The sequence below is a fragment of the Sceloporus occidentalis genome, unplaced genomic scaffold (assembly GCF_023333645.1).
Source record: "Sceloporus occidentalis isolate IW3139 unplaced genomic scaffold, rSceOcc1.0.p SCAF_306, whole genome shotgun sequence".
NCBI classification, from domain to species: Eukaryota; Metazoa; Chordata; class Lepidosauria; order Squamata; family Phrynosomatidae; genus Sceloporus; species Sceloporus occidentalis.
In genome coordinates this window covers 416,374-427,226 of record NW_028317286.1, presented here as the reverse complement: position 1 = coordinate 427,226, position 10,853 = coordinate 416,374, and the positions used below count along the sequence as shown (strand labels likewise).

Here is a 10,853-nt window from a genome sequence, read left to right as displayed (position 1 = left end):
ACCAGAGAGAGACAATATTTTTTCTGATACAGGCTCCTTAAGAAGGTCTCTCTAGGCATCCACAAGGACAAATTTGAAATGATTTCAGGATTTCCTCAAAGCCATGTGGGCATGTTGGGAATTATAGTTCTTAGCAGGCGAGTGCCAGATACAGAGTGTGCGGCAAATACATGGAATCTATAAACCATCTTGTTATCTCAGGATCTCTTAATATTTATTGTAACTTCACTTCCCTGGAGTGATAAACTAAGACCAAGCCGTTCTTTTGCAGTATTGCCAATGTTGCCTCCCTCTCTAATGGGCGCATCTAGTTTAATAGCAGAATTAAAAAAAATAAAATAAATTGCTAGACCTGATCTACCTGTCAAGGTATATTCACTAGTTTGGGACGGTCCTGTCTGCTCAAGACCAGACCGAACAGGTGTATAATGAACAGATTCCTTGCATATTTCGTAATCTAAGTGAATGATCACAATCCAGCTTGGATAGTGCAGTAACATCTCTACAACAGGTGAGACCTCTACTTTTTGTTAGAGATTAATAAATAAATAGATAGGCAAAGACCACCCTACCGCCACTAACATATTAAATGCCGATAATCAATATTTTTTTTATTTCGCTTTATTTTTTTAATTGTTTATAAAACATCATATGATTTTTTTTTTAAATGTTGTACTAATTGTTATGTTTAATATCCAGAATGTAATTATTTCCAAAAGCCCAACTTATTTGACTAAAGTTGCATTATTTTTTATGATTTTATAAACATTGCTTTTTCTGACTTACAAACTTTGTTTTGGGGTTGTTTAATAATTTACATCAATAAATATTTATTACATTCATTCACCTTTTTCTATTGTAAATTCTCATTTTGTGTTTTTTTTTTTATTTAGACAATTTAATTTCACTTACTTTTTCTTTTACTCAATCCTGCATTTGCAATAAGGGGGGGATCTCCTGGCAAACCACTATTTATTGAATGGGGGTTTTTTTAGACTTTTTATGATTCTAGTAATGATATATTTAAATTTAGGTTTATTTACTCAAGTTGTTGGATCACACTATATATTTACATATCATCTAGATTTAAGATGTGTTATTAATGGAAAGCAAACAAAAACATTTCTTAACAAAATGAAGAAAAGGGACCAGGGAGGAATTATTGTTACTTTTTATTTGTCTTATCTTTAATAAAAAAAAAAATTATATATTGAAAAATCTCTTGTTTTCCAAGTTTTATCACAATTTTTATATTTACCTTGATACCTAGCTCTAGATACCAAATAGGACAGTAGTACAGATATTAGGATACATAATTAATTGATAACTAACTGATAAATACCTATAGGGTTTAGCTGATTAATAATGCATGAATTATAATCCTATTTATTTGATGAATGCATTCCTGAATATTGACCAATTTCATGTGACTTCACAGATTGCCTGTGTACAATCTATGATTGTGGTTAATAAATATCCTTAGTTTGTCTATGAAATGACCCTTGTATTTACCCAGTTTTTCTTGTTTTTATTGATAGACCTACATCTGTCTAGTCACCATGTCTAGTCACCACGGTGGGACAAAGAAACTTACTCAGAAATTGAAGAAGACCCTTCCAGTGACAGGTCCTCAAGCACCTACTCTTTATGAGTTGATGCAATGGTACTGCCTGACCACCAACACCCATGGTTGTCGTAGGATTGTGGTATCCAAGGGTCGCCTGCGTAAATGGATCTGGATAATATTGACCCTGATTGCAGTGGCTCTTATCTTCTGGCAGTGTGCTCTGCTGCTAATGTCCTACTACGGTGTCAGTGTGTCCATCACGGTCACCTACCAGAAGCTGGTTTTCCCTGCAGTGACCATCTGTAACATGAACCCTTACAGGTAAGAGAACAAACTGTTAGATTTGTATCGGGGTTATTCTTTTAGCTCTTTGTTGACTTAGCCCTATGAGAACATCTCACAGTACCTTCTAGGAAATAACTATTGGACTGGGGGGGGGGGAGTGTTTGCGAAATGTACCTCTAAATTTCCATCTGTGGTGGGCTACAATTTCCATGAACTTTGATCATGAGGCCACCTATGAAATTTCAAGAGAAATCAAAATTTGATTCCTGAAGAACACATTTGAATGTTAAAACAGTAATGCAATAGCTATCTACCACTAGTTATCTACTACTATTCAAAGCAAGGTCTAGAAAAGGAAATGATTCCATTTAATTATGTACATTTCACAGGTATAACCCCTTTTTTGGCAGACCAAGTTTAGCACTAAGGTGATATAACACGAGCGAATATCATCAGGGAGGGAATACATTTATTTGTTCGTTTTAACTCTTTAAAAATAGAAAGCTGGTATATTTTTCATTTATCATGTTTTTTTTCATATGATGATTTTTATGGCTATAATGGAAAGGGTGTGATTTGAAAATTAAATGCAATTAGCAGATTACTGCATCAAGCTTTAACATGGTACCGTAATCATTTCATTTTTATAATACCGGTATAATCGCTTTATAGTGCAATGCTTTAAAAGGTAGCCCAGTAAGTTCAACTGATGCAACAGAATCTTTTTTCTTAAACGTAACCCACATTAATTCCTATTCAACTTAAGAGGGGATAAGAGGAGGTTTCCCATTGCAAATAATATCTTGCGTCTACCCCTTGGAAATGGGGACACGTCGTCACCCCACCCAATGTCCCAGGTCCATTTATGATTAAGAACCCTAAAGGCAAGGGCTAGAAGCTGAACAAGTTTTCATTGTTCACGATTTCTATGTCCTGGAGACAAAATACTTGTAGAATAATTCATTGTCTAGTTTATGTGACCTAAAAACACAGTTCCAGGGAGATTTATAGATAACAAATACAAAACTTGTTTATATAGTACGTTAAATAGGGCATACCCTCTCCTTTTGACCATCTCACACATATTTCAAGGCACACAATTATTGTACCCTGTGTTTCTATTTAAACTGACACTAGTTACGCAATATTAAGAAACAGTCCCTTACAGATTGCCCAATGTATTATTTATTATTGCAGTGAGGTTATAAAATATTACGCTTATAACATTAAATCAGAGTATTTTTTTTATTTAGTTGCACCTTTATTTGATTATTTGTGATGTCATTGTGTACAAAAATGGGGACATTTTAATAAGTCATATTTTATGTCATAATATGGACCATTTGGCCTATAGTTCAGAATAAGATTTAACATTACATTTGTGGCGTTACAATTTAATGAGAATTTGAGTTATAGGCAGAACATGTAGTATTATTTACTATAATGTTTTTAATCCCTCTATGTCCTCCCATAATCATTTCTTTATATGCCTGTGTAAAATGAACATATAATATTGCCCCTTCCACCACCAAAACAATGCCCACAAAAACATCCATTAATTAATAAAAAAATTGACTCTCTCACGCTCTCACGCAATGTCTTCCTACATTCTCCCCTGACTACTTCTGTTTCCCTGTCTCAGCAGCCCCATTTCTTCTCTTGCCTCTTCCTGTTCCTCTGTCTTCTTTCTTCTTCCTCTTCTCCCTGTGCCTTCTTTCTTCTTCCACTTCTCCTGGTGCACTTCCGCAAAAAAGGCAGAGCCTCCAGGCACACCCTCTCCCTGATTGGAGGAACGAGGAAGAGGCTGTCTCCGCGGCTCCGCCCTTTAGCGGAAGCTCACAGAGAGACCAGAATACAGCAGATTTGCGGAGAGCGGTACAGAAACGCTATTCTTTCTCCACGGATCTATCCCGAAAAGAACATGCTTTGTAAAAGTGCCGCCCGGGTCCCATGTGAGGGCTGCCTCGGCCTGTATGAGTAACACAGTAGTCTCAAAGTGTTCCCCTATGTCTCACATGAGTCATGAATATAAAACTCTTTTTCATGTCATCTCTTTTTCTTCAGATACAGTTCAATTAAAAAATACTTGGGCACTCTTGAAGCTGAGACTGTCGAGGCATTGGAGGACATTTACGGTTACCACAAGATTTTAAACCGCAGGAGGCGGGACACCGATACGCCTTTAAAAGGACCGGATGAAAAGATATTTTTTAAAAAAATACCTCTGCTTAGAATGGAGAGTATCATTGACAACGAGTTGATCGTAACGGAGATCCCAAGCCGGAAGAGGAGTATAATGAAATCAAGAGTCGTGCACAGCGGTACCGACAAAAATGGAGTTGGAAATATGGTGGGATACAAGCTGGTAAGGGACTTTATCCGTTCATCATACATACACCAGAGCTAAGTTGTATTGTAGCCATAGTTACGCAGGACATTTCCTACCAGAGTCCTACTGACCCACTAGGGCTGACAGATCGGTCTTAAAATCTAGGTTCTCACTCTTCTCCTCCGTGTGTCCAATTTCTTCCACACAGTGCGACCCCAAAAATTCAACAGACTGCACAGTTTTCACCTTCAGCTCAGGCGTCAACGCAATCCAGGAGTGGTATCGCCTCCACTACATGAACATCCTGGCAGAGATTCCAATGGAAGAGAAAGTCGCTATGGGATATTCTGCGGATGAACTGCTGGTCACCTGCTTTTTCGATGGCCGATCGTGTGACTCAAGGTTAGAGAACACAGTATTCTCATTCCTACTTTATTACTTGGATGAATCACTTTAATTAGAGTCAAGTGTACAGTTGCTTTATTAATCAATGAACATCTTGCAAATAACAGTTCTACCAACTGGGATACTAACTTTGAGGTTCACTCTTTGAAGAGTGGGTCAACGAACATGGTCCAGTTGGCAAACAACATTCAGACATACCCTATACCCTAAAAGAACGACCGTATTTTCAGACATAGGGGCTCATGAGAAATGGGTGGTGTGTCCCGTGAGCCAAACTTTCCCACCTATCTAACATGGCATCTCTGTAGGCAGACAGTCTAGAAGCACATGAGATATTGCAAATATTATCAAATCATCTTAAAAACTGTCCGGACTTATGAAAGGTTACATTTCCTTTCCTTTGGATCAGCATGCCTGCTTTAATTCACAAATACTTAATGTTAATGTTTTACTGTTATTAGAAGACATTTAGATTATTGTATAATTGAATCTTATGTCCTCTGTGGATATACCAAGTAATATACCAAATACCAAATGTCTCCTTTATATCACTGAGTATCACATTATTGGATGGCCCAGAGAATGTTACCTCCATGATCTTGATTCTCCTTGACATAGTTCGTTATAAATTATAATTGAAGGTTAAACATGCTCCTTAAGGAAGGGAATGATTTTCACAGTTTCAGAGGAAGTACCATTTATTATGATTGGCAGCAGGAATCAAATTTGAAAATGACTCATTAAGAATAGGAATTAATTATTTTGGGGCCGTGTATAATCTATGAACACAATTATCCGCTCTGAATTACTCCTGTATGACCACATTTCCTTAATTCGTAGGAAAAGAAGGATACATAGAAGTAAAGCATGCAAGCCTACGTGACTCACACTGTTTTTCCCCCCCATAGAAACTTCTCCCTCTTCCATCATCCCCTGTATGGAAATTGTTATACATTTAATGGAGCCAATAGGGAAGAGTTATTGGTATCGTCAATGGGTGGCATGGAATATGGTAAGAGATATTTCTTTCTTTATAGATGACCTGATTTTACTTACTCTGTTTTAGATGTCATCATAGCCTAGTGTACATCCCACGGACTTTAAAAAGGAATAATAGCATCAAGGCAAGGGTGTTGTGTAGGGAATACAAGAGATGTATAATCGAGATATATGGAGCATGAGGAAGGCAGGTGGAGATTGGGCAGAACCAGGAGGGGTTCTCATTAAGCCTCACCCTATTTACTTCTGCCCTAGAAGACAATATGTCCCAACTCACCAAAATGTAAACATCCGAGTAATTAATAAAATGTCACATATACATGAAAATGACTAACTTTTCATTATTTTCTTACATTCTTTTTGACATTTCATCCTATTCCTTTTGGTCATACAACTCCTTAAACCCAAATCCCCTGCAGCATGTATAGATTCTGTATAGTTATGTACAGACAGTAGGGATGTGGTGGAAGCGCCTTCTTCATCCGCCTGATGGTTGAATTATTTCTATGAAGATTCTCTTCTTCTACCAGGATCTCTTTGTCTTTGTTCTTTTTCAAATGCGCAACCAGAATTTATGTTTGGAAACTGAATTATGCTTGCAGGCACTGAAAAATACATAAGGCACGTATTGTATTCTATGCCCGTCCCAACCGGGACTTCCACATTCATACCTATCTGATTAAGCAATGACTGTACCTTTCATGGCTTGAGGGAGAGTTCTTATGTCTCTTATGTACTAACATACACTAAAAAACACAACGTTCTCCTACGATTACCTAGAATCTCTCTTCTTCCAGGACTAAAGGTTGTCTTGTATATCGATGAAGATGAATACAATCCTTACCTTGTGACAGCAGCGGGAGCCAAGATAATGGTCCATGACCAAAATGCTTACCCTTTCATTGAAGACTCTGGGACAGAACTCCAGACCGGTGTGGAAACCTCAATTGGGATGCAGCTGGTGAGTTACTAAATGAAAATGTAATGTCTTGATTGGATATAATAGAAGAAGGAGCGCTTAAAAATCCTGGTGGCTAGCCATTGTATGAAGAAAACTACAGAAAAGGGCTGAAATGTATCTTTAAATAAAAGGTGTCCTCCATACCATGTCTGGATCTAATATGGCCAGGCCAACACCATACTCTTACTTTGCTACCAACGTGAGCAGTGAATATGGACAAGGCAAAAGGGTAAAAATAGGTGGAAAAGGTGGTCTTGGCTACTTTGTAATTTGCAGTATGGGAAATCCAAGGATAAAGTCGTGGGGTAATCTGATGGGGAAAATATTTGAATTTATTCTAAGATTATTTCATTCTGCTTTCAGACAGAGTCTACAAAGCTAAACGATCCGTATAGTGACTGCACTCTGGATGGGAATGATGTTGGTGTCCAAAATCTATTTAACAAGAAATATACGTACCAGGTACTTGAGTGCTGTTACCCTTATTCCGCCAACAAAGAATAGTACGAACATCGCACGTAGACCTTTACCGCGACCCGCATTTTTCTCTCCTTTTTTTTTTTTATGTACCCTATAAAAGTGTATTATTTGAAATCCAGTTAGACATTTATTTATTATGATAAATTTTATTGTAAAAAATGTATTTAATTTTTTTTTTTAAAGCCACCAACCCTATTTTTCATTCAGGGACCAGTGGCGAGCCAAGTGGTGACCGACCACAAATGTGGGGCTACAAACATTTAAATAATAGGAAATGTGTTTATTTTCCCTATTAACATTGGATTTCTTTTACCTGCTAGATCTGCTTGCACTCCTGCTTTCAGCTGGAGATGGTGCGTACTTGCGGCTGCGCACATTATGACCGACCTCTACCGAATGGAGCGAAGTATTGTAACTACAAAGAATTCCCCAGCTGGAGTACGTTTATTCTTATTTACTGTTTTGTTATTGCAGACTCATAATGCGTTTATGAATACCTTAATTTGTTCAGCCAACGGCTGACTGCAGGAATTTGTTTTTAGGCCTAACGCACCGCCAACAGTGCAGTAATTATAGGGGTGGCAACTAAGCCTGGGTAAAACACCTAGGGTTCTGCACTCCCTGCAAGTCCATTATTGGCCAAATCCAGCCTTGCCACCGTCCCCATATGGAAAAAGTTAAATTGTTAGGCACAGTTCAGATCTAGCCAGATACCAATCTTGTTGTTTGTTGAATTCATAATTTTACATACATTACCTAGTGAGGAATTAAGTACTTATTGGGATGATGGGAAATGCAGTCCAATGCAGCTGGATTGCCAAATGTTGCCTTTCAAGTAAAACCTCTGCATTCACAATGCGCCTAATAAATCTCTCTTCTCTGTTATAGTTTACTGTTACTTCAAGCTGCATCAGAAATTTATTCAGGAGGAGCTGGGATGTCAGAACACATGTCGTGAATCCTGCGAGTAAGAATATTTTCGCCATTTGCTATCTTGTTAAGAAATACTATATATATATATATATATATATATATATAATGTGCCATTTAATGTAATTTAAAGGGATGTTCATTCATGCGCAAAGTTACAGGGTTTTCAGTCTTAGTTCCGAAACTTGTGTCCTAAACCAACCTTTTTTATTTCAGTTTTAAAGAATGGACATTAACAAGAAGCGTGGCAAAGTGGCCGTCAGTAAACTCTGAGGTATGATCCATACGACACCCCTCACGTATACTGATATTAGGAAACCATTGTGATTGTGATACAAAGTTTGGAACATATTCTTAGCACCATAGGGATGACTGGGCCATTCCACTGATTGCTACAGACTTTCCAAATTTTGCAGCAAAAGCAATCGTATAAAATACACCGATGTTACAGAACAGTCCCTCTTCTTTCTTAATATATACAGAAAAATAAGTGTAACCCATTTAATCTAATTTTCTGTGTTTTTGTCCCTAAGGAGTGGATCCTTCGAGTCCTTTCCTGGGAAATGGGAAACAAATTAGAGAAAAATCTTACAAAGTAAGTACCTGACCTCGTAGAATTTCCCACCAGTCAATCACACACACACCTACACACACACACCTACACACACACACACACACACATACACACACATACACACACATACAGCAACATACTTGCACACACTCACAACCTACCTTTGCTGGATGAGGATGGGATAGGTTAGTGCCGGCTCATCTGCTCCCTCAAGGTCCTCAACCGCTATATCTGAGTGCCAGGAGAATGACGTCGTATTCCGGGGCTCACACTCACACTCAGTGTGTTGGACCCCTGATGGCGGCTCTTTTGTAAATCTATGCGCTATTGGTTAATGTCAAGTTGCTTCATCATCAGCCGGATAACATATCAAAATGTTTGCAATTTGATTCACTTGGCGCCTTACTCTACGCAAAAGCTGAACCAACCAGTTTGGTGGCCATTTTTAGGATTCCTGTAATTAACATCTCATCAATCATTTGAGGCTTAGAGGCATGCACTGTATAGTTTGATTATTTAATTATTTAATTGCAAGTTAGCTAGATGTTTACATTATCATTTATATGCTTTCTTTACAGATATGACCTGGCGAACCTAGATATATTCTACCATGACCTGAATTTAAGATCTATATCCGAAAGTCCAGCTACTAGCGTAAGTCATACAGTTCACGATTTGCTGACTTGTTGTTCATCCGTCCTACCAATGACCTTGTGTCTTACGGACAGTAATAGACCCAGTCTTCTGATCTGCAGTAGATTTTCAAGTATAAGTTGAAAACGTAATAACTACGTTGTTTGAACAGAAGCAGGATGATGTGATTTAAATCAAGACATTGTAACCAATTATTTCATTTCTCGAGATCCCCAACAATTCTGGGTTTCAGATATCCTCCTAGCTTTCCATGGTAACATTCTTTCAAAGGTATCTAGGTTTTGAACATAGCTCCAAGAAAGCGTGTCAAAAATATGTATATTAACCGTACTTGCTCGCCAGATATGTGGTGTCCATTTAAACCTTAATTATCTTTCTTTCCGCAGATTGTTACACTGCTGTCAAACTTTGGGGGGCAGCTCGGTTTGTGGATGAGTTGCTCTATGGTCTGCGTGATTGAGATCATAGAAATATTCCTGATTGACTCCTTCTGGGTCGTCCTTCGTCAGCGCTGGCACAAGCTTTGCAAGTGGTGGAAAACGCGAAAAGAAGATCAGCCTGAGCAAACTACCGACATTCCTGTACCATCCATGACCGGGCACGACAACCCCGTCTGTATAGATGAAGAAGATCCACCGACATTTAATACGGCTCTTCAACTGCCTCAAGCTCACAACTGTGAGGTCCCAAGGACACCACCCCCGAGATACAACACCCTGCGGATTAGGCCTCCTTTAAGTGAGGAACAAATAGATATGGAATACGATATAGTAGAACGTCTCTAATCTTTCATTTCAAGAGGTTGTTTTTTTTGGATTTGCCAAAGAGAGCTTGAGTTCAAATATTTTTTCCCTCTACAGGAACAAATACTATTGTCTAGACTCTAATAATAAAAGAATGGTGCTGAGAATTACAAAAAGTGCGTGAATTTGATGCTCTCACGAAAGCCAGATCGACTTGTTCATAAGCCTATACCTGTTTAGACTGAAATGTTCCCGAAAAGGTCTTTGGCTAATTGTGGTCAGAGGGGCATTAGCCATTAGACACCGACAGGTCTTGGCAATGGGAAATCAGAATAGACCTGTGTGGTTGTATAGAGCTGTGCGTACTCACTGCAGACGTTGCTACTGTGAATTGATTGTATGCGTAGGCATGGGGAATAACGGAAGCTAATTTGTTACACTGCCTAGGTTCCCGTGGACTTTTAATGTAATTTGTAGCTATTGTAGCAAGGTCATCTGGCCACTTGCTCATATATTCTATGTAAATTATAACGCACTGCTCTCGTGAGCCGTGTACTGTCTTCCCTTGTTCCTTTTGTAAAAAGAGGACCATATAAACGTTTTCAAACTCTGTGGCTAGCCAAAAAGCTTCCAAATTTTGCACTTGAGTTCGTCCGTACCTCCGTGTTTTTGCACAAACCTTAACTTGATGCTGCTACAGTGAATTACTGAACAATGTAATATTTTCAAGAAGGGGTCTGTATCAATACTTTGTCTGTTTTCCGATCGCGACGCTTGGAATTATTTTAATTCCTGATCCCCGCATCCACTTATTTTTGGGGAGCAGAATTGCCGGTTACGGCCAACGTAAAGCTAATGCTACAAAACCCAGGGGTTTTCTTAAAAAGACCGTGTTGGGCGTTGATCAATCACCAGAAGCATTATAT

General features: G+C 38.5%; 1 protein-coding gene across 1 annotated transcript; it reads left to right on the top strand.

Moving 5' to 3' along the window:
- The first annotated feature begins 1,559 nt into the window (after positions 1-1,559).
- LOC149274992 (epithelial sodium channel subunit gamma-like) lies at positions 1,560-9,969 on the top strand. Its single transcript, XM_089505008.1, has 12 exons — positions 1,560-1,888; positions 3,917-4,217; positions 4,390-4,583; positions 5,495-5,598; positions 6,383-6,546; positions 6,910-7,008; positions 7,347-7,464; positions 7,915-7,993; positions 8,173-8,230; positions 8,490-8,551; positions 9,109-9,184; positions 9,571-9,969. Exons 1-12 carry the CDS (start codon positions 1,560-1,562, stop codon positions 9,967-9,969), a joined length of 1,983 nt encoding a protein of 660 aa, XP_089361134.1.
- Positions 9,970-10,853: the final 884 nt, after the last annotated feature.

Coding starts and splice junctions, on each gene's coding strand:
- LOC149274992 (XM_089505008.1), top strand. CDS start 1,560: ATGTCTAGTCACCACGGTGGGACAAAGAAACTTACTCAGAAATTGAAG. Junction 4,218..4,389: donor ATATGGTGGGATACAAGCTG/GTAAGGGACTTT, acceptor TCTTCCACACAG/TGCGACCCCAAAAATTCAAC. Junction 6,547..6,909: donor CCTCAATTGGGATGCAGCTG/GTGAGTTACTAA, acceptor TTCTGCTTTCAG/ACAGAGTCTACAAAGCTAAA.